Source organism: Mirounga angustirostris, unplaced genomic scaffold (assembly GCF_029215605.1).
Source record: "Mirounga angustirostris isolate CCGP_5_RB_7025 unplaced genomic scaffold, mMirAng1.0.hap1 SCAF_11, whole genome shotgun sequence".
Lineage (NCBI taxonomy): Eukaryota > Metazoa > Chordata > Mammalia > Carnivora > Phocidae > Mirounga > Mirounga angustirostris.
In genome coordinates, this window is record NW_026991719.1 from 100454582 (window position 1) to 100478300 (window position 23719).

At 36.3% G+C, this 23719-nt stretch overlaps 1 protein-coding gene across 15 annotated transcripts in view; it reads right to left on the reverse strand.

The window, feature by feature from the left end:
- THOC2 (THO complex subunit 2) overlaps nt 1-23719 on the reverse strand; it is a 119708-nt gene that overhangs the window by 41126 nt on the left and 54863 nt on the right. For all 15 annotated transcript variants that reach the window (XM_054509101.2, XM_054509100.2, XM_064574535.1 and 12 more), the window contains exons 9-15: nt 20600-20692; nt 17382-17537; nt 16616-16788; nt 15174-15369; nt 3537-3578; nt 2983-3113; nt 2787-2888 (exon numbers count right to left, since the gene is read on the reverse strand). In XM_054509101.2, the coding sequence (XP_054365076.1) occupies nt 2787-2888; nt 2983-3113; nt 3537-3578; nt 15174-15369; nt 16616-16788; nt 17382-17537; nt 20600-20692 (893 nt within the window). The remainder of the gene's footprint in view (nt 1-2786; nt 2889-2982; nt 3114-3536; nt 3579-15173; nt 15370-16615; nt 16789-17381; nt 17538-20599; nt 20693-23719) is intronic.

Below are 23719 nucleotides of genomic sequence, written 5' to 3' on the forward strand. Positions count from 1 at the left end.
ACACAAGCAGGGGGAGTGGGAGAGGGAGAAGCAGGCTTCCCGCGGAGCAGGGAGCCCAATGTGGGGCTTGATCCCAGGACCCTGGGATCATGACCTGAGCCGAAGGCAGACACTTAACAACTGAGCCACCCAGGCGCCCCTCCTCAATGATTTTTTTAATGGCATCTGGGAACTCATCTACTTTCTGCCTCTTGGTCAGCATAAACTCTTTCTCCTGTCATCTTGACATTTTTTAAGCCAAACCTCTCTAAAATTATCAAACCATCCTTTGCTGGCCTTAAATTCTCCAGTTTCTGATCCTTCACTTTCTTTTTGCTTTGTTGTCATATAATGACTTGGCATTTTCTCAAATTACATTAGAATCAATAGATATTTCATTCTTAAAGCAATCCTGCACCCACATAAAAGCTGCATTTTCAATACAAGATAAAAAGGTATTTCACAAAAAGTACAAAGTTTTCACATCTGCTGGTATAGCTGCAACAATGACCTTATGAATTTCCTTTAAAAACAAAAACAAAAACAAAAAAACAGTCCTTACACTGGATTCATTTATCTTGAAATGGTGGATAGCTGCAGCTACAGATCTCGAGCTATGGTACATATGAAGCAATTCAACTTTTTCTTGTAATGTCATGACTTTTCTCTGCTTGGGAGCACTTCTGGCAGCACTAGAAGTACTTCGTATGGGCCCCAGGGTGTTATGCAAGGCTTACGGTATCGCAATAAACACAAAAAATACTTAAGAACCATGAGAGATCACTTTTTACTGCAATACACAATTTACTGGAAAGATGAACTGCTCACACAGAGATGATCATCATCACACAGTGTTTTAAGCGGATACTCGCAACACTTGAGCTCACTGCGTAGCAACGGGGTGGCTACGAAATTATTACAGTAGTACAATAAGTATTACAGGTACTTTTATGCAGTTATGACTTAATACTAAATCTTTACATTTGTTTACATCTCTCTTTACTACGAATAGCACGTTGTACAGTCTGTAAGTGTGCATGTAGGTAAGTTCTGGTAAATTTTAACTTTTTAGAATAGATTGGTGTATATTTTATCGTAGCAAATGATAAACTAGACTAGTATCTACATATATTTTATGCATTCATGACATACCTTTTTCCTGATTTTTTTCAGTATTTCTAGGTTATGTCATCTGTAAGTTTCTTCAAATTTGTTCCAAATCTCCAAAAAATTTTCCAATACTTTTTTTTTTTAAGATTTTATTTATTTGACAGAGAGAGACACAGCGAGAGAGGGAACATAAGCAGGGGGAGTGGGAGAGGGAGAAGCAGGCTTCCCACTGAGCAGGGAGCCCAATGCAGGGCTCAATCCCAGGACCCTGGGATCATGACCTGAGCCGAAGGCAGATGCTTAACGACTGAGCCACCCAGGCGCCCCTCCAAAACATTTACTGAAAAAAATCCACATATAAGTGAATCCGCATAGTTCAAACCCATGTTTGTTCAAGAGTCAACTGTATTATTAAATAATCCATATAAAGCACTTAGTTCAGGGCCTGGCACATATAAATATTAATGGCTCCATAAATATTAGCTGTTGTTGTTAAGCTAGAAACTACCCGTGGAATTCTTAAGATCGGAACTCTTTTGGAATGACCAATTCTAATATCACCTCCTTCCATGCCTTCCCCAACTTCCACGGGGTGAAATAACTCACTCTCTTCTCTATCCTCCCAAAGAACATTTTATATACACTGTATAACAGCAACTATTAAACCAAATTGTGATTGTGTACACACCTGTTTCCCCAATAGACTGTGGCCAGGGACAATATCACTGGGAAGACAGTAACATTGCATACTGTTAAATCTAGTTAAACTAGAGAATGAACTATTTTAATTAGAATAACCATACCACTGCACAAACATAAAAGAAACAACAATCAATAGCCTTGCTGAAAACACTTGTAATATAGCAGTGTATTTAGCATATAAACCAACTCTAATCTGAAGTATACAATTTTCATAATTAAATTTCAGTTTACCAAGAAGTAAAATAACATCACTCTTATGTTTTTAATAACATGAAAATAAAGCACAAAAATGAATAGAAATTTTTCAACAGTTGACTCAAGGACGTAGTTCTACATAATTCCATTAGATCTTCCAAAAAAGAAAAAATATATTTTTTTAAAGATCTTATTTATTTGAGAAAGAGAGAGAGAGAGAGAGAGAAAGCACACATGCAAGCAGGGGAAGGGGCAGAGGGAAAGGGAAAGGCAGAGAATCCCAAGCAGATTCTGTATTGAGCGCAGAGCCCAATGCAGGGCAGGATCCACAACCCATGAGATCACAAACTGAGCCAAAACCAAGAGTCAGAAGCTTAACTGACTGAGCCACCCAGGCACCCCAAGAAAAATCTTTATTATAATAACTTTCGGCAGAGGAAATTTCAAGAACTTTGACCACCTTTTATAATCCATTAAATGTATTATGCAAATTGAGCAAAGGCCATAGTAGACTGTCCTTTAAAAAAAACTCACCTATAATATGATGCATTAAAGAGGATTATTAGATTCTACAGCTATGCAAACATGACAACTACAAAAACTAACTTGGTAGTCAAAATGAGCTAAAAAGCACAAAAATTGGTAGTCATTCTATCTGCAGTATATAACTGACTATACCATTAAGCAAATACTCCTGGGCTTCCTCAGAACTGAGGCTCAGACATAAGTTGGCTGGAAGAAAGTAAATTAGATCCAGATATACTTTAGGTTAATATGAAGAAAAATAAATTAAAACTTACTTCATGATATATTTGGCTCTGTCTATTGTTTGGGCTTTAACTTTTACTAAAAGTGGGTGACTGTTATAAGTTTCATTCTTCCACTGGCCATACAGACGATATCTTAAAAAACGAGATGAAGAATTAGGAAAAGTTAAACACTTAGAGGTTAATGACTAGAATAGTAGTTAAAAATACAAAAATATTACGTATTTACCTATGTTGATATGGAAATGTTTTAAACATTCCCCATAGTTCCTCAGACATACAAGCATTGCAGTCCATCAAAGAAAGAGATGGAAGAAGTACCTGGTCAGTAATGCTAAGTAAACAGCTAAGGATAACTTCCTAAGAAGAAGGAAGGAAAAAATTATTTTAGTAAAAGGTCCATATTAACCCCCCCCAAAATAAATTTATGTCAGCCTTGGAAAAACTGCCATTCCTTGACCTCATACCACACCACATCTAATTTCCCACATTATCACTGCCCTTTTCACAGTGGATATTTGTGCTTCTCCATCTAAGGAAGCAATGAGGTGAGGTAAGGAAAGGGGTAGCAAGAGAATGAGGGATTCTTGTTATCCCTCTTCCTTTCTCAACATGGTAATCCTCAAAAACAGGAGTTGTCAATCTTAAAAGATATGTCAAAAGCTATACTAAGCATGTAGAGTACAAAATATTCACAAAGGTGATTAAAACTTGTTCACAGTAAAATTTACAGTATGCCGTACATAGACCAATCAGACACATCGGATTTTTCTAGTATCTTACCGTTTTCTCTTTATCTTCTTGCTTGCTTCCATCAGACTGAAACTAAAATTAAAAAAAACTATAAATAAAATGCAAAAAGGTTAAGATTATGATGTCACAATTTAGCATCTAATTTGAAAAAAATTAACTTGTACACGGTTGTGAATTATTTCCTTACTTTTTAAACAAGTGTAGATTTTAAATATAGCCAGTATTACCAACTAACATTTTTAAATTTCACCTATATTTCTAGCTTCCAAATCATTTTTGCAACATTCATGAATTTTAAATGTCAATTTTATAAGCCAATTCTTTTCTTAACCTCATTATCACAAACCAAAGCATCCTAAAATTGATCTAAGTATTTATTATAAGATTGTATCCAGCACAATTTAGTTATAATGCATTTGCATTTTTCCATCCAGAAGTTCTGATTTTCTGCTACAGAATTAGTAAAATCTAAGACTAAAGCAATAACACAAAAAAATTAAACCCAAAGAAATTTAAACTATGTTTTAATTCACCATTACTTAAACTCTCAATGAGAAATAAGCCTAAAATATTAGTAAAACATTACTGACAAAGACCAAACCACTGCCTAAGTTGGACTGAATGAAAAAACCTGGGTCGTTTTGTATCAGTGATTTGCAGATGGACCGCTGAAGTGCCATGTTTGATGCTGATGCTGTCCATTCATTCAAAATGAAACAGTACTTGTGTGTGTGTGTATATAGGCAGGTGGAGAGTTAGAGGAGTGTACAAAGGCCAAAAGGACAACTGAAGCACTGATAGCCAAGGATAATCTGGATTTCTGGGAAGGATTTAACTCAGTACCAAGTGACAGAAGGGGAAAACGCTAACATGCAGCTAACAAGCTTATTATTTTCCTGGCAGAAATAGGTATTTTGTGCATGCATGTTTTTATACTTGAGTAATTTAATGGTACTACAGAGAAGTCTGACTGCTGCGCAACATTTTCACATAAGACTAATTCTGGGACTGCCATGTCACCTTGATGGGAAAACACAAACAATTCCCCTCTTTTTTTTTTTTTTATCAGCAGGTTAAAAAGATACGGTTCGCTTTCACAGAAACAACTGTTAAGTCAATATATATCCTGGTCAGCAAATAAGGGTCAGGTTATGAAGGAATGGCCTGGCAGAAAACAAAGTAGATAGCTGCTTTTGTTTTGTTTGGTTGTTGGGGGGGGGGGGTAATTCTGGTGGCATATTAGGAAGAACTAGATTTACAGTATATTACGTTGGGGATAAAGGCAGTTAAGCTACTCCTTTTCTAGTATACTATGACCCTAATAAAGCTACACAGAGTTTTCTCCATAGAAATAAAACATTTTCTTACCTACTAAGCTGTCCTAATTCCTTTACTAAATACTTAAGTTTGTAATGTCTATATGTCAATTCTCTAGATTTCATAACCAGGAAAATTTGAAAAAGAAATATGGTCTATCAAATAAATAAAATCTTTAAAAAAAAGAAGAAGAAATATGGAAAGCAAATGAAACTACCTAGAAGAGCCGTAAGAAACATTTCTATCAAAGGCTAACTATAACAAAGATGAACAAAGATGAACAAAAATGGTAAAGGTACATGCAAGTAAAAGAATTTTATTTTCTTTGGTAAGAATATAAAGACACATTCCAGTCCCTTGATGCTTTTTCTTTTAATTTGCTTTTTAATTTAGAATAAATATAAAACTCTCCATTCCCATAGTACAACACTAAAATTTTATTGAATGGCCAGTCCAGGAAGAAATGGAAGAAAAGAGGGGGAGGAAGAAAATACGTCCACTTCATGCATTCATTTACTATGTGCCAGATACTGGGAATTCAAAGATGAACAGAACAGAGTTCCTATCTCTGAGGAAGTGACAAAGACAATTCCTATCCTTGAGGATCTCTTGAAAATCAAAACTACACTTGCCAATGTACTATTAGGAACTGAATTTTTTTAGTCTGAATAAAATCAAGCATTCATAATTATGCCTAGACAAACCATCAGCTATAAATGGCCCCAAGCAGGTTCCATTCTTGCCCTATAATGAGGGAGCAGATGACAGGGCTGCATAAAAGAATTGGGCACAAAAAGAATGTAGGTCCACCAAGAGAGGGCTTCTGGAGAGTCAAGAAATAAAGCTTGGGAAAAAGTTGTAGATTTAACTAGATAAATTATTACTGATGTCCTACTTTTAGTATCTCTAACCCATGAATATTTGAAATGCTACTTTATATTTTATTTCAAAAAAGAAGAAAAAAGAAAAATATATTTAAGACTTGTGACTAGATTTGAAGCTGAAGCTACATCTAAGTAAATTATGGCACTATTTTCACCTTCCTTATTTTTCTCATTCTTAATTAACTACCATTTATTGAGTACTCACTATGTGCTATACAGTAGGCTAAGAATTTCACATTTAGGTCTTAAAACTATAAGGCAAAAAATTTTTTTAAAGATTTTATTTATTTATTTGAGAGAGAAAGAACACATGAGCAGGGAGGAGGGGTAGAGGGAGAGGGAGAAGCAGGCTCCCCGCTGAGCAGGGAGCCCAATGTGGGATTCCATCCCAGGACCCTGGGATCATGACCTGAGCTGAAGGCAGCCACTTAACTGACTGAGCCACCCAGGTGCCCAAGGAAAATCTTTTTGCTAGAAAGGACCCAATTAAGACCCACCAAAATAACTTAGAAATAAGAAAATACAACCTATAAGTTAAAAGTTACAAGGCCATGAGTTTACCGAGCCTAAAGAAGAGATAAATGAATTGCCTTTCAATGCTTTGGTTCAAAGCTTTGTTTTTATCTTTTAATCAGAAACTCTTAAAATTTTATAAACACTTAGAAACAATCAGTAATATTGCTACTACATCATTTCTGAAAACAGAGATACTAAATGAAAAAGTACTATCTTCCAACACATTTCATTCTTAATCAATACAAATCTGTACCAAAGAATTAATAATATGATCACCTATACACAGGATGACCATTATGTGCTGGTTCTTGCTTTTTATCCCAGTGTAGGTAATAGCACAACCTTTCCATCTTGAATATCCTGGTTCAGACAATAAAGCACATGGTCTCCCTACCTACCACATGAGTAGCATTCAAACTGCAGTAAATGGACTTGAGGGAGTGGTTTAAACATTAAGATAATAGCAAACTAGACAAAATGCTAAATAGCCAAACTTGGTTTCATAAAATTCAGCACCCAAAAGTAATTACTTTGGTTAAAACGTTGATTATGGGGCGCCTGGGTGGCTCAGTCGTTAAGTGTCTGCTTTCGGCTCAGGTCATGATCCCAGGGTCCTGGGATGGAGCCGCGCATCCAGCTCCCTGCTCAGCGGGAAGCCTGCTTCTCTCTCTCCCACTGCCCCTGCTTGTGTTCCCTCTCTTGCTGTCTCTCTCTCTCTGTCAAATAAATAAATAATAAAAATCTTTAAAAAAAAAAAAGTTGATTATGATATGAAACTGTGCTGTTTTACACAAGCATAGTTCTAACAAGCTGTGTGTAAAAATGGGTATTTTCAGTGCACAATGAATATGAATATGTGATTTATTTAAATGAATTCTCTTTATAAATGGAGTTCATAATAGAAGTTTTTTGTAAAACAAAAAATTGCCCTGTAAATCTATCTTTAGGGAAAATTAAGGTTTCCAAATGGAATTCATTTAAAGGGATATGCCCCTGTGTTTTACTTTACATTCCCCCAAAATCAGACCCTATTCAAGTACAGGCATAATTTATTCGGGAAGTAACCCTAGTAGGAAATTATTCCTGTGGGTTAACTGGAGCTTAATCCCACTGGGGACTCTGAGGGTCTGTGTAGAAATACAACTCAGGATTATCCCATCTCAAGGCATGGTAGTTACACACTAACTCCTATCATTTCACTGGTTGAGAGCTGGGGAGAGGGGGTAAGGTGAGTTAGTTCTCCAGCAGTTCCAGGATACCAATTCCTATCCTCCCTATGCAGGCTTCCAGGGCCAGAAAAGCCCTCAGACAACGAGATGCAGGTGCCAATAGTTGAAAATGGGGCAGGCACACACCAAAATGATAAGGACCTAGTGCAAAGCGAAAAGAATACAGATGGAATCTAATAGCATCTGATATGCCCCGCATGGACAAATGGCCAAACCTCCAAGAGATGAAGAGTTTTTCACAAATATTTTTTAATGTTTTACATTCTGAATTTTTTTTTCTGAAACTGAACACTGAGGTCCAATTTCAGAAAACAGTCTTTGAGAGGAGGCACAGGGGTTGAATCAATTGCTTACAGTGTGTGCACACTAAAAAGTTGACTTTTCTTTCTTGTATAAAATATACTTCTTAAAATTATACTGTTTGTACGTATCTACATTTGCCTATTAACAGACTTAGATGTTTATATGTCTCTCTTAAGTAAAAAGCATAGCTAATGGTAAAAATTAAGATCCTATTTGTAATTTTATTACCTTAACTATGATTCTACATCTTGATTAGAATTGTCACATGAAGATATTCAGTAATAGCTAAGGTGACCTTAGTTCAAACCAATTATTACAGGTGACAATATAAGTACAAATATAAACATCCTAAGAGTTCTTCCCTGCTCAGGCTCATTAAATAGCAAGAATGATGTAGATTAAATTTGGTCTCCAAATCTAGAGTTCACTTGCTTTGTATGAGACGTATTTATTTTATTTTATTATGTTATGTTAATCACCATACATCATTAGTTTTTGATGTAGTGTTCCAGGATTCATTGTTTACATATAACACCCAGTGCTCCATTCAGTACGTGCCCTCTTTAATACCCATCACCAGGCTAACCCATCCCCCCAGCCCCCTCCCCTCTAGAACCCTCAGTTTGTTCCTCAGAGTCCATAGTTTCTCATGGTTCGTCTCCCCCTCCGATTTCCCCCCCTTCATTGTATGAGACTTATAATAGCAAAAGTACATAGAGGAGCTGAACCAAACTGAGAGAAAAAAAATCCTCCAATGAGAGCAGCATCTGTCTCTTGGACAATAAGAATAATGCAAGGTTCTGATTCTCTTAAAAATATTCTTGCAAAATTTGTATCTACTTAAAATTGGAAACTGACATGTCTACAGCTACCCCTGACTAGTCCACTCACAAAGCCCCAGCAATAAAAATTTAATTTGATAAAAATTTTGATTTGTTACTAATTTATAACATAAGTTTCCACAATGAAGGGGGGGGACATCTGATTACCACCACAATGTAAAGAAGTTAAAGGCATTCCTATATAAAATCAAATCTGCTCTCATGGGGAAATGAAGCTGCTACTTGAAAGTAATATCTATTATTTAAAGACAGAGATAGATTGAAGTATATTAACACTTTAAAACAAATCATCAAAAGTTAGTGTAGTGACAACTTACAAAAGTAAAGCTGTAACTTACTATGTTCTGAAGAATTCATGACAACTTTAACTCTCTAAAGCTGAATGCCTAATTAATGTTAGCATCTAATTAATGTTTAGACATATCTTATTTGATTCTCACTGCAACCCCAGGAACTAGCTAAGGCAAAGGTTATTACCACTCATCTCTGGCACAGAAAAATGACCAGATTAAAGTCACATAACTAGCAAGTAGCTAGCAGCTCATCCTGATGAAACCAGTTAACCTAACAATCAATGTGTAATGCCTTAAAATTACTTTGTTTGGGGGACAGCCTTAAATGAAGACTCTGTGGGCAAGTTAGGTTCTAAAGTCAATGCATACAATGAATATATACTCACAATTACCCTTAAAAGTCCCTTAAATTATCTATAAAGTACACAGACACATTATCTTTCATTTAAGTCCAACACAAGACTGTTTTTTCCCCCTCTAGTATTAGAAGAAATCATTGTTATGGGAACATGAGATGGGAACATGAATTCATGTGAACATGAAACGAAGTAACTGGCTTGCATTTAGGGGCCATGTCACATGAAAACCCATTACTTTAAAAACTAGATTCACACTAAATGTGGTAAGAGACCTGAGAAACTGAACCAAACTGAGAGAAAAAAATCCTCCAATTTCACCCTTACTCCTAGGCATACACACTTGAGTATTTTGATGGAAAAAGTCTGGCCACCTTCCCACAAATTAAGCACAAGTAACCTTCAACCAGAAGGAATATTAACTTTGAGCTCTATCTATACAACCAGGGTAGATCTTCAATTTTGAAAAGAAAAACAAAAAAAAAACAGTAACATCAAGCCAAAATTCTAAAGTAACTGGTTCATAAAGTAGAACTTTGGAATCAATGGGCTAAGGTAGATTCTGTCCCTAGCAACCCCAATTTTTATTATGAAAAATTTCAAGTTTACATAAAAGTTGAATGGATAGTTCACTATCAATAAACACCTCTTATACCTACTTTATAGATTCAACAATTAACATTTTGCCCTTTTGACTGACCAAAAAAATAGCAGGCATGACATTTCATCTCAAAATAATTCAGTATGCATCTCCTAAAAAGGACGTTCTTCCACATTACCACAATATCATTATCACAGCTAGCTATTCCTAATATCATCCAATGCCCAATCTAAGGAATATTCTGACCCTCTGACTCTAGGTTTCTCTAAGCTTCATCTATGAATCAATTTAAAGCATTCTGGCTTTTACCAAGGGCCAATATAAGAAAGAGCCATATAAACAGCCTGCCCAGACAAATGAATTAAGATGACAGAGTGAAGCAGAATTTCTCTCCCCTATCCCTAATGCAATGAAAAATGTATGCCCTGTTGTTTTAACACTCCAAATTCACCACCAACCAAGCAAGAAAAGAGGAAACTATGCTATTAACTTCAAGGGGACGGGGAGACACACACACACACACACACACACAATTCTGGTACTACACACAGTGTGGTATGGCTCCTGCCCTTAACCCAATCCCAGAAGTAGTACAGACCAAGGAAGGTAAGCCAACAAAATCCTTTAGGCAATAAGACCTGCAAGGTAAGTGAGCAGACTCAGGAAAACCTCTTGTGAACAGGAGCCCAGCAGGACTCTGGCAAAGGAAGAACCAGCTGCTAAAGCCTACTGTGGTTCACAGGAACTGTGCTTAGATGGCTGAGGGAGTCAAAGCCCAAGGGAGCTGGCATGCCCACATGGTAGAGGATAGGTAATAGTATTTCAGAAGAGAAAGCAGAGGTACTAAATGAGGGCTATACTCAGCCTCACTGAGCTCATTCACTTCCCTTATCACAGACTACAGAAAAGATTGAAAGGAGAACCCAATTATTAGACTGTAGCTTGGGGGGAGGAGGACTGGTCATAAATAAGGTAGGAAAGGTAAGAAGATTCACTCTCACTATATCAGAAAGAAGTTGTGAACAGAGCTATACATATTAAGATGAAAAGAAATGCTGTGGCTACAATGGAAACATAAATAGCATGCCCCCCTGCCAAAAAAAGCATATAGAAGATAAATGAACTCAGTGTGGATGAAAGTAGAACACAAAGGACAGAGGCAGATTCTCCACAAGTATCTACATATAGTCATAGAAAAAAGTCTTAAGGATGAACTTAACAAAACAAGAAAAGCTTGGAGATGAGATACATAGATTGAGATGAACACAGATTGTAGAGATAAACAAAATAACAAAACAACAAAATACCACTAACAGATTTAATTTAAAATAGCAAGGAATTTCAAGAATTGCAAAATTTAGATAACCTGTCATTTCTTCCACTTCAGACACACTACATTTGTATAGGCAGGCAAGCATGATGATTTTGAGCTTGGCCTCTGAATCCAGATTGCCTGGATTGAAATCTCAGCCCTGCCCCATATTAATGGTGTGACCTGGGACAATTTACTTAACTTAAAGCATAAAAGGTATGGTAAAGATTAAATGAGCTGACTCACATAAAGTACTTAGAATAGGACTTGGCACAGAGTAAGAGCTCAAAATATATTAACTGTCATTATCATAAACAACTTAATCCATTAACATTAGCTGGATGCAAAAAAGCACCAAGGAATTCATCTTTAGTTGTGTAGGTGCTGTCAAAACCATTTAAGTATGTCAGGTGAGCATGTTAAAGCTATGCTCTACAATTAAAGAAAATTAAAGATAGCAAAATCTGTCCATTCATATAGAAATATTCTTTAGAGCTACCCCCTCTTTTAAGGCTGAAATAAAGACCAAAATTGGTTAATATACTAGAACAACAGTTCTCAAAGTTTGGTTTTTGAATCAGTAGCATCAGCATCACCTGGTAACTTGTGAGAAATGCAAACTCTCTTCAGTAGGTTCCACCCCAGACCTACTGAATCAGAAATTCTGAGGATGGGACCCAACAATGTGTTTTAAGATGAGCTCCAGGTGATTCTAATGTATGCTAAAGTTTGAAGATCACTGTACTAGATGGTCCTCTGATATATACCTCAAATTTAAGAAATACACAGAGATAAATGATTACAAATAACTGTGGGCTAGAAGACTATTCTGTTAAGTGACAGCTGGTATAAGTATATAACCAACATTTTCAAAATATGCATAAATTATATACACAAGCAACCCCAAGCTTATAATGAGTTGTTAAAGACATTTAATTATATTATTTGGAACTAAAGTCAAACTCCTCCTTTAGAAACTATCTTACATACCCTAGTTAAATTCCTAGCTAAGCAACAAAAGCCTTTTAAACCTATAAACACAGAACAAATGATCTTTTACAGTTAAATATTTTCATGGGTAAAAAATTAACCAAAATTCTAACTCAGATCGTTGGAAAGATTCACTTTTCCTACCACAACCTTAGCAATGAGAGAAGACAGATTTCTTCCCACACTGTGATCAAAATAAACATTTTCCTCTTCCTTTCTGCCCTTCTACCTCTGCAAAAATAGAGACTGGAGTTAGGGGCAGGCACCAGGCACAACTGTGATAGAACAGAGGTATAGGAGAGCTGTGATGGAGATGGCAGAGGGGAAGGGTGACAGCTCTAGCACCTGCGCATCTTGGTAACAATACTATGTTTGTGCATATGCTCATGCATATGTCTATGTATAGGACTTCCACAACTTGGATGTTTGGTCTCCTGCTTACAGGTTTTTAATACTTGCAGCCAAAGAAAGAATTTCAGAACGAGATCTGAACATTAAGATGTTCAGTTAAAAAGAACAGCATTAGTGGGTGAAGGTAAGATGAGAAAGAGGCTATTTACATTGTCAAAAAAAGTATCTCCCCACAAGATATATATTAGCAACAAAGGAAAAAAATATTTGTACCCTAGAGAAACCTGGTAGCGCACTACCTTAACTAAGTGATCTATGTTAACATCACCAGTAATGGGACAGATTGACTTCATATGCTTCCCAATATGAGGCACTGGGAAAGACATGACCCTTTTGTTCTTGGAACAGGCACTACTAACATGACTCATCCCTTTCAGACTATAAGAATTAAAATAATGAAACATCATTATACTTCCTTTTTATATATGTTATATAATAAATTATCTGTATAGTAATAAACTACTCAGCAGATTTTTAGTAATATGGTATCAATGTTAATTTATTGATTTTGATAACTGTAGTGGTTTTAAGACTTTATTTATTTATTTGAGAGAGTGAGTGAGAGAGAGAACAAGCAGAGGGGAGGGGCAGAGGGGGAAGCAAACTCCCTGCTGAGCAGGGAGCCCAATGCGGGACTTCATCCCAGGACCCTGGGATCATGCCCTGAGCCAAAGGCAGACGCTTAATTGACTGAGCCACCCAGGTGCCCAGCAGATTTCTTTAGAGTACCTTTACACAATGTAAATTTGTGAGCATTTAAAAAAAAAAAGAGGTATTAAAAGCCAAATCAAATACTTCAGGTGTCAAGGGATTAATATACAACAGCTGATAAATTTTCTGTATAGTCACTGTTGTCAAAAATTAAAATTAGATGCAATCACCAAACTCTGGAGAAAACCATATTTGTGCTTGTAACAATTTGCAGATACTTTTGGCAGCCTTGTTTTTACAATTGAAAATTACGTATTCTTTTCTATTTCAAGACCTTGGGTTAAGCAAAGATCTCTTAGAACACAAAGAGGAAACCATAAAAATACTGCTAAATTGGAATTAATCAAAATTTAAAATTTTGCTTTTCAAAAGACAATTAACATAATGAAAAGGCAAATCAGAGAAATAATAACAAAAGACAACCCAATTAAAATGGGTAGAGATTTGAATAGACATTTCGATATACGATGATTACAAATGGCAAATAAGAACATGAAAAGATGCTCAACATCACCGATCATCAGGGAAACATAAATTAAAAGCACAATAGGTACCACTACACACCCACTAGAATGACTAAAATTTAAGAGTGACAATAACAAGTACTGATGAAGATATGGAACAACTGGAAGTCATATACAGGAATGCAAAATGGTACACACACGTTGGAACAGTTTGGCAAAAAGTTAAACATACACTTACCCATATGGCCCAGCAATCCCATTCCTGGGGAAACAAAAACATATTCCCCCCCCAAAAAAAGACTTGTACAGGAATATTCATAGCAGCTTTATTTATAATAGCCCCCAACTAGAAACAACCCCAATGCCCATCAACTGGAGAATGTATAAACTCTGGTATGTCTGTCTAATATTGCTCAGCAATAAAGGAACTACTGACACGTGCAACAACTTGGATGAATCTCAAAAGCATTACACGAGAGAAACCAGACAAAAAAGAGTACATTCTATGCAATTCCATTTATATGAAGTTCTAGAAAAATCAAAACTATAGTGACAAAAAGCCTATCAGTGGTTGCCAGGAACCAGCAACGAAGGGACAGAATTAAAGGCAAAGGGGCAAGAGGGAACTTTCTGGGGTGATGAAAATATTCTCTATCATGATTGTGGTGGTGAACACACAACTGTATACCTTTGTCAAAACTCATCAAATTGTAAACTTCAAATTGGTGAAGTTTACTGTATGTAAATTATAACTCAAAGCCAATTTTAAAATTTAGTTAATAGCATAAAGGGTTACCCTTAGGGTATTAACTAGAAGGGAGTACAAGGGAACTCTGGGGTAGTGTTCTATTTTTTGATCAGGGCAGGGGATACATGGGTGTTTGGTTTGGAAAAAGTCACTGAGGTGTACAATTATGATTTGTTACTTTCTGTACATTTTATTTCAATAAAAAGTTTACTAGCAAAGAATGCATCCTCAACAGTCTGACTTCATACAAATAATCACAATGATTCAAAATTGCAGTCAAGAAAATAACGGAGTAGAAGAAAAGTAAGGGGGAAAGTAAGCTGAGTTGACCACTAAAATTATAAAGGGATTCAAAAAGCAACCACTTGTCCAAAGTACATTTTCCTATGCGGGGGACTTGACTAATTTTCTACGTGTGTGTGTGTGTGTGTGTGTGTCACGCGCACACACGCATATATGTGGTTAGGACACAATGGACTTGTGTGTGTGTGTGTGTGTGTCACATGCACACACGCATATATGTGGTTAGGACACAATGGACTTTCCCCAAACCTTACTCAACATAACCTTTTCTTAAATTAAGTTCACTTTTCTTTTTATTTCTAGAGATATGCATAAGACAAATATACATAGAACATTTTCATTCCAAAATTTAGTTTCCTGCTTAGAAGGAAAAAAAATCTTACTAACCTCTTTCATAAATGATTTGCCTATGCGCACCACTTTTGCAAATAAAATGGGATCATGCGAAAGGTGAGGACCAAGGTAACAGAACATATTGAAGACATCTCTCCTCAAATCTTCAAAGCTCTCTGCTTGTTTTGGTGCCCTCTTATTTTGCAAAGCATTAACAGGTGAACCTTTAGCACCTTTAGGAACGCCAACTCTATAAAAAGAAGCAAAATTTATATGTATACTATACAATACCCCATTTTAAGTTAACACAGTCATATTAATCAGTAAGTAAAGCTTTTCTTGCTCAAATTTGATTTCTATATTTCACTTGTGCCTAACTTTATTAATTAATACCAGATAATTTAGCCGGTAGAAAAAGACAAAAACAATACTCATTTGGAAAAAATCAGAGTTCAGAGAATGTTTCAAATTAATTGCATAAGGAAATCAGAGAAATGCATGTTTCAAGTAACATTTAACATACATTGTATGAATTTGGTTTTAGTTAAACTTGGCCAGTATCAGGAATTTGGATATGGGAATGGGGAACAAGGGATGGACCTCAGAGACACTTGAAGATGAAACAGAAAAATATGGATAACAACAGAGATTCAAGTCAATAAACACTTCTCAATGTGGGTTCCACTACCTAGACTGAGTATGAGGTAGGTGGTGGTAGGGAAGGTGAGCAGCATAATGAAAGAGGGTGTCACACTAAAAAGGACAGCATGCCCAGAGTTCTCACCTGCTGAGCAGGTGTCCCGCTGTGGAGTCACAGGGGTCACTCTTTGAGAAGAAGCCTTCATGGTCCACAGCCCAGGTGGCACTAAAGGCAGCAGCCAGCAGCTATGCACGAGTCACAAGGCTGGGGCTTTTGAGGCAGGCTCTGATCTGTGGGGCTGAAGCCAGAGCTGCTGCCAATACTGCTCCTAAGTATCCTGCAAGTAGGCTGAGGGCTAGAGGACTGGTCGACACAGTAACTAGGGGTGATGAGAAAGGCTGCACTAGCAATTTTCAGAACAGCAGCCTATATGCCAGAAGAGATAAGGCAAGCAGAGAGGCAATGTCCTCACTCAGAGCCACTCAACCCGGGACAGAGGAAATTTACACTAAGTAAAAACCTCAGGAATTCTCTGCCCCCCACCGAGAGAGGAGGAAAAGTCAAAAACAGAAGAATGGAGTTTTCACTCTGTGGAGCAAACCCAACCTAGGTGTCTAACCTACCGTTTTCCAACTACACTGCAGCACACCTTCTGCATCACCTGGTCTAGACGTTAGGAGACAAGCCACTGATTAATACATATAAAACTGATACACTCTGTGAATAGTTCTTATCTTCTAATAAAACATACTAAAATATTTGCTTGGTTGGAGAAGACAAGATAAATATGTACATTTTTTACTGTAGTCCTAAGCTATTTCTACCTCAATGATTAGAAAAGCATACTGTAACATACCTTCGGTAGAGAGGCTCAATAGTTATGTGAATGAGCTTGCAAATTGCAAGGGCTATTAGCTTATGTGAAGCTGCATAGTATGGAGGCATCTGATCCATAATGTTCTGCGCATGCTGCCAATCACCAATCTTTAACAAGGCTTCCAACAAACCAAGTTTTTGGTTGTCAGGTGGCTAAAAATGAACAATTACAGCAAAGATACTCAGAATACAGACACCAATAAATCTCAATGTTTTTTCATTTTAAAAAAATTGAGCTCAATAACCATAATAATGTATGTCAACAGCTGCCACTCATGGGAAACGCAATGACATTTCCCTGAAGGTACAATCAAGTTTTTTAGCTACTGAAAAAAACAACAGGATATGCCCTTTCATTTAGCAGACACAGCATGACAGTTTATAGACCTGGAATTAAATTAAGTTCTATTTAATGTCTTACTGTGCCAAAGGGAACTAGAATTCATTCATCTTTGAGAATCCCCTTAGGACTTGAGAGACATTAATACACAGAGCACATATATACTTCACTTAGGATACATTTTGAAATTTATGTAAGAAAAAACACGGCAGCCTCTTTTGGGAAGGTGCCAATCAGATTAAAAACAAAACCACCTTTGCAAATCGGTATTCCAAAAACCAGATTTCACCATAATCAAAATTAATAAGTTATTCTCCCATAAGTTGATTAACTATTACAAGTTATATTTCCTAATTCTAAATCCAGAAGACAATGTTAATTTTACAAAAAGGAACCATATATATACCTTCTCTACTTTCTCCTCTTCTTTTTCCTTTTCTTTCTCTCGTTCATCAATTTTTTCAGAAGACAATACAACCATCGTAAGTTTTCTAACAATTTGCTTAGCTTCCACAATTTCTCGTTTGTGTTCATCCATAATGCAATTATCAGCTGGAAGAAGCTAAAAATGGTTCATTAAAGTTTCATAAAACAGCTAATACTATTTGCACATATAAAAAGCAAACACTATCTACTCTGAATTGATAAAATTGTAAATAAGGTCTAGCCTATTAACGACCATGATTTGCCTTCAAAATAAGTTTCTCTCCATTATTTTCTTATAATCTAACAGGGTTAAGTATCTGAAATTTGTACACCTTTTAAAATCAGGTAGCAGTTCAAAGTTCCATGTCTTCTTTCTGTTAGAGGTCCTACATTAATACAATACTAGAACAGTGATGCTTACCATTGTATTAATTACCCAAGAAAATGTATAACTGTTCCATTAAAAATATCACAGATTTCCCCTTTAAAGGTCAAACTCCAAATTAAATAAAGTACTGCATATGGATCCAATTTGGGAGACATGAGCTACTGAATTACATGAAGGGGTAAATTTAATTCCTCTAGATGAAAAATCTCAAGTAGAAAAATTATGAGCAACTTGACATCTCACTTTTCATTTTCTAATACCTATTTGATGACTTAAGTCACAAACTAGTTTCTAGCTTATTACAAAAGAGAAAGTAATATGTGTATAGTCAACCCTCCATTATGAAAAAGGACCAAATATCTCCAGTACAGCCATCTTGTATGAGTGGAAGAAGGTTAATGTAGATATTTCATAAAATAAATTAAAAAAACCCAGACACAAGGAAAAATATAGCCAACAAACCATAGTAGTTTCTGCTAGGCACTATGGTAGGCTATGAAAGAAGTGTTCCTGCCCCCAGAAATACATAGTCTACTTCAGTAACTAAGTCTAATGCAAAGTAAATAATCACTAAACAATAAAATGAAACATAGTAAAATATTAAACTACATATTGTACACTTCATCCCATTAGTCAAAAATGGGGGCAGGAGAAAAGTCACTAGGGACTGATGGCAAGGAGTAAGCAAGACTTTTTCTCATTCTTCCTGCTCTCCACTGGCCAGAGAACCCATTTTTATTGCTTTACTTATGTACCTGCCAAAGGTCCTCATCTTTTACCTAGATTAATGCAACTGCCTCTAAAAAATCTCCCATTATAATGAATAAACTATAAGTTTCTTCTTTTTTTTATTATTTTAAGTAATCTCTTCACCCAACGTGGGACTCAAACGCACATCCTGGAGATCAAGAGTCGCACACTCTACCAACTGAGCCAGCCAGGCACCCCTGTAAGTTTCTTTTATAGTTCCTCTCAATTCTAGTTTTGTGTATTTTGAGAATATGTAATTAGGTGCATATAAAGTTACAAATGTTTTATCTTCCTGTGAACACAACTTTATTTACTATGAAGTGACTATCATTTTTTGCCAAAAAAGTCCATTTTGTCTAACAATAATAATTTCCCTGGTATATTTTTCCCACCCTTTTACTTTCAACCTTCCTTTGTCCTTAGGTTTTGGAAGTCTCATGTGAAAAATAAACAATAAACTGGTTTTTAATCCCACCTGAAAATCTTTGACAACTTAACAGGAACACTTAGGCCGCTTGCATTTATTGTTAAACATTTCAGTAATAAATCTATCATCATCTATCATCTTTCCATTTGTCCTACCAGTCTATACTTACCTATAAACTCATACCTGTCTTTGAATTCCCCTTTTTCTGACCAATTTTCCATGTTCTCAGTTTGTAACATCACTTTTCTACTTTAAATCTTGAATGGCTCTCTACTCCCAACAAGAAAAAATTAAAACTCCTTACTATGGCACTTAAGGCCCTGCAATGTTTAGCCCCAATCTACTTCTCCATCTTCATCACCCCACATACTAGCCTAGGCTCCAACCACTCTGAGCTTCTTGATGTTCCCCTAAGGCGATAATGAAGCCCCTTCAATCCTCTTGCCTTTATACTCAGTTAATTCTACCTACAAAACTTCCCACCTTTAAAGCCAGGCCATTACCATCTCATCTACCAACATCTCAGTTCAACATCACTAGTTTGAAAAAGTCTTCCAAAATCCCCCCCAGACAGACATGGTCACTATCTAAGATATTCTGAGTCCCTACAGCACTTTGTGAATACCTCCAATAGAGTAGTTACTATATAATGCAAAAATGTTTTCTCCGTTGCTAAACTATGGCTGCTTCCAAGGTAGAGACTAAGTTTTATTCAACTCTGTAACCATAGTACATGAGAGAAAAAGTGATTTCAAAGACAATGAAGATGGTATCAGCTTTGGACAGGTTTGTTTTAAGTCCATAGATGTCCAAATGTACAACCAAATAAAACAGGAATTTCTATACTACAAACCTAGTTTTTTCAAACTGACAGGCTAAACTGTTGCTAAACTGGAGGTCATCAATCACAATCACATATACACTCTTCTAGATCCTGGATCCAACAATAAAAGCACAATACTAGTCATTTACTACCCAGTAAAAACACAAGAAAAGCCTTTAAAAAATATACAGACTTGCCCCATTCATCTTGAATGCCTAAAATTAACATTTTGGGGAGAAGGAAAAAGTATCTAGGTAAGCCCATATTTCTGATAATTTGCATATAAGAGAAGTCTAAAACCACATTGGTTAGAACTTGGCCTCTCTCCCCATGAGATATACCTTGCTGACAATTAAAAACTTTAACTTCGGGGCGCCTGGGTGGCTCAGTTGGTTAAGCGACTGCCTTCGGCTCAGGTCATGATCCTGGAGTCCTGGGATCGAGTCCCACATCGGGCTCCCTGCTCGGCGGGGAGTCTGCTTCTCCCTCTAACCCTCCTCCCTCTCATGCTCTCTGTCTCTCATTCTCTCTCTTGCAAATAAATAAAATCTTAAAAAAAAAAAAAAAAAACTTTAACTTCATATCCAACCTCAAACTCTGTAAGAGTGACAGAGGGTATTTAACTTCCATAGTTTGTCAAAGAATTAAATTCATTTACTTCATAAAGTAAACACAAAGCAATAATGCATTAGGGCTTCAAAAATTAAAACTTGAGAGCCTGACCAACCTTGAAGTGCTATATGGCTGCCTACTCCTCTTCCCACCCCTGGGATGCACAACCAAATATTCTTAGCAGCCCACTTGACTTACATGTACATAAAGATCATCTAAATCAATAAGATTAAACTGTAGAAGTACTGCTGCAACTCTGTATAAAGATGAAGGAGTCTCTCCATTTGGTTCCTTGAAAAACAAAAAAAAGTTTCTATTTAGTGCATAAGGTAAAACTAAAATCATATCCTTTACCTACCAATAATCAAGAACAATTACATCAAATAACTAGATCAACAATAAGCTTCATTGCTCTTCCTGATTATACATGACATCTGAACTGAGGACAAAGATAATTAGGTCAACATCCCTTTTCACACTGGAACATTTTCTGATGAACACAAAGGTTTCAAAAATGGACACATTTTACAGTGCATGCTAATATTTCAACAAAATCTGAAAATCAAATAGAATAAGTGAGATTTTATACTGCATAATACTTAGTTTTGGGTTTTATTTGTATGTGTGTTTTCTTAACTTGCTTTTTCAAGTAGTTCTCGATGGAGATGCAGACAGACAAGAGTGACAAATTTGGAAGTGCTAAACTATCTGTGTCTACTTTATACTTTTCTCCCTATTCTTTTACTTCTTGGGTTTTGTGCTAAATATATCTGCTTGTCAACTGATTTCCCCCTTCAAAACGGGTGTCTATACATATTACACATGGATAAATCAACATTTTAAAATACAGAATGGCCAATTCCAGTGAACCCTTCACAGAAACAGAAGGATCTTTGAATCAAGACTTTTCCTCTAATTTTTAAACTGCTTGGGATCAGCTGAATGGAAGACTGAAGTCATGACAACTGGCAATTACTAAATGGCCAAATGCAAATAAAAAGCAAACAGTGACAATACATTATGTTCCACTCCTACTCAACACTGGAAACAAGATCTTTGTAAGGTTCCCCACAATTGTAATAGGTGTTATGGATATAACACAGGAAGCTAACCAAACTAATGGATATCCTATAAAGAAGGCATTGTTCACTGTATTTCTTAAGACAGGTTAAGTCGGGCGCCTGGGTGGCTCAGTTGGTTGAGCGACTGCCTTCGGGTCAGGTCATGATCCTGGAGTCCCAGGATCGAGTCCGGCATCGGGCTCCCTGCTCAGCAGGGAGTCTGCTTCTCCCTCTGACCCTCCTCCCTCTCATGCTCTCTGTCTCTCATTCTCTCTCAAATAAATAAATAAATAAATAAATAAATAAAAATTTTAAAAAATAAAATAAATAAAGACAGGTTAAGTCTTCCATTTCACAAGAGTTTAATTCTAAATGTATATAAATGGTCATTTAGTAACAAAACATTTTCCTATAAAAACAAATGGTGGTCAAGGTCTCAGAGCAAACCCACAAAAGCTTATTATCTGACTTGAATCCACCAGGCACACGCTCATTATTCCCATTATCTCTGTCACAATGAGTCCACCACAAGAAGCCCTTGACTCCCAGGCCAAACATCAACTCCCATACTCTGATCTTCATATTGCTCTGTACAATCCGTTCTGTCCTAACCCACCTTTCTGCATTCTTGAAAAAGTTCCATTGACTCCTCTGGAATTCATAATCCATCCTCAGCAAAACCCCCTATATATCCTGAACTTCTCCTCTAACTGTTCCCTTCACTTTCTTGCTCAAACAGAGCCTAAGACTCCCTAGGAACACCACTCTCACTGTAACCCAGTCAAGTGGTGGCTCTTTTCCCCAAACCCCTCACACTACTAGGCCTGGAGGTGGGGTATGAGTCATCTTTGCTTTTTATAGTTTTCAGACTATTCTCCCTCCACCCTCCCCTAAAGCCCACCCAGCTTTGAATTTCCAATCGCTCATTATCCCTCACTATTGCTGTGATCTAGTTTCATTCCATTGTGGTCAAAGAAAATATTTTGTAGGATTTCAAGGTTTTAAATTTATTGAGACATGTTTTGTGGTCAAAGATAGGGTCTATCCTGGAGAACGTCCCATGCACACTTGAGAAGAATACGTAATCTACTGTTGCTAGCTAGGTACTGTTCTATATATGTCTGTTAAGTCTAATTGGTTTATAGTGGCTGTTCAAGTCCTCTATTTCCTTTTGTCTAGTTGTTCTATCCATTAATGAGAGTGGGGTATGGAAATGTCCAACAATTATTGCAAAACTATTTCTCCTTACAATCCTGTTAATGTATGCTTTGTATATTTTGAGGCTCTATTTGGTGCAAATGTGTTTATAACTGTTTTATCTTCTTCGTGGGCTGACCCTTTTATCAATATATAATGTCCTTTGCTGTCTATTGTAAAAATTTTTGTCTTAAAGTCTATTTTGTCTGATATTAGAATAGCCACCCCAGCTCTCTCTCATGGATACTATTCGCATAGGATTTTCCACTTTGAACATATTTCTATCTTTGGATCTAAAAGTGAGTTGCTTATAGACAGCATATAGTTGAATCATGTTTTATACATTCTGCCAAACTGCCTTTTGATTACAAATTTTAATCCATTTACATTTAAAGTAATAACTGACAAGGAAGGACTTCTGCCATTTTTCTATTTGTTTTCTACAGATCATATATATATATATATATATATATATATATAGTTGTTGTTCCTCATTTCTTCCATTAGTGCCTTCTTTTGTGTTTTTTTTTTGGTACCCTTTTGATTCCCTTCTTTCCTTTTCTATTTTTTTAGTTATTTTCCTAGTGGTTACCTTGGGTATTGCAAGTGATATTTTAAACATAATAATCTAGTTTGAACTAATACCAATTTAGCTTCAACAGTATACAAAAACTCTATACCTATACACCTCAATCCCTCCCCCTTTTATATTGTTACATTGTTTGCCAATTAGATTTATAATTATTGTTTTATTACTTTGTCTTTTAAATCTTGTAAGAAAAAAGGAACTACAAACCAAAAAAATACAGTAATGTTGGCTTTTATATTTACCTATGTAGTTACCTTTACCAGTGTTCTTTATTTCTTCATACGGCTTCAAGTTATTGTCTAGTGTCCTTTCATTTCAGCCCAAAGGACTCTCTTTAGCATTTCTTGTTCTTTTAAGGTCTACTAGCGACAAATTCCCCCAACTTTTATCTTGGAATGTCATAAACTACCATTTTTGAAGGATAGTTTTACTAGATACAGAATTCTTTGACAGTTTTGTTCTTTCAGCACT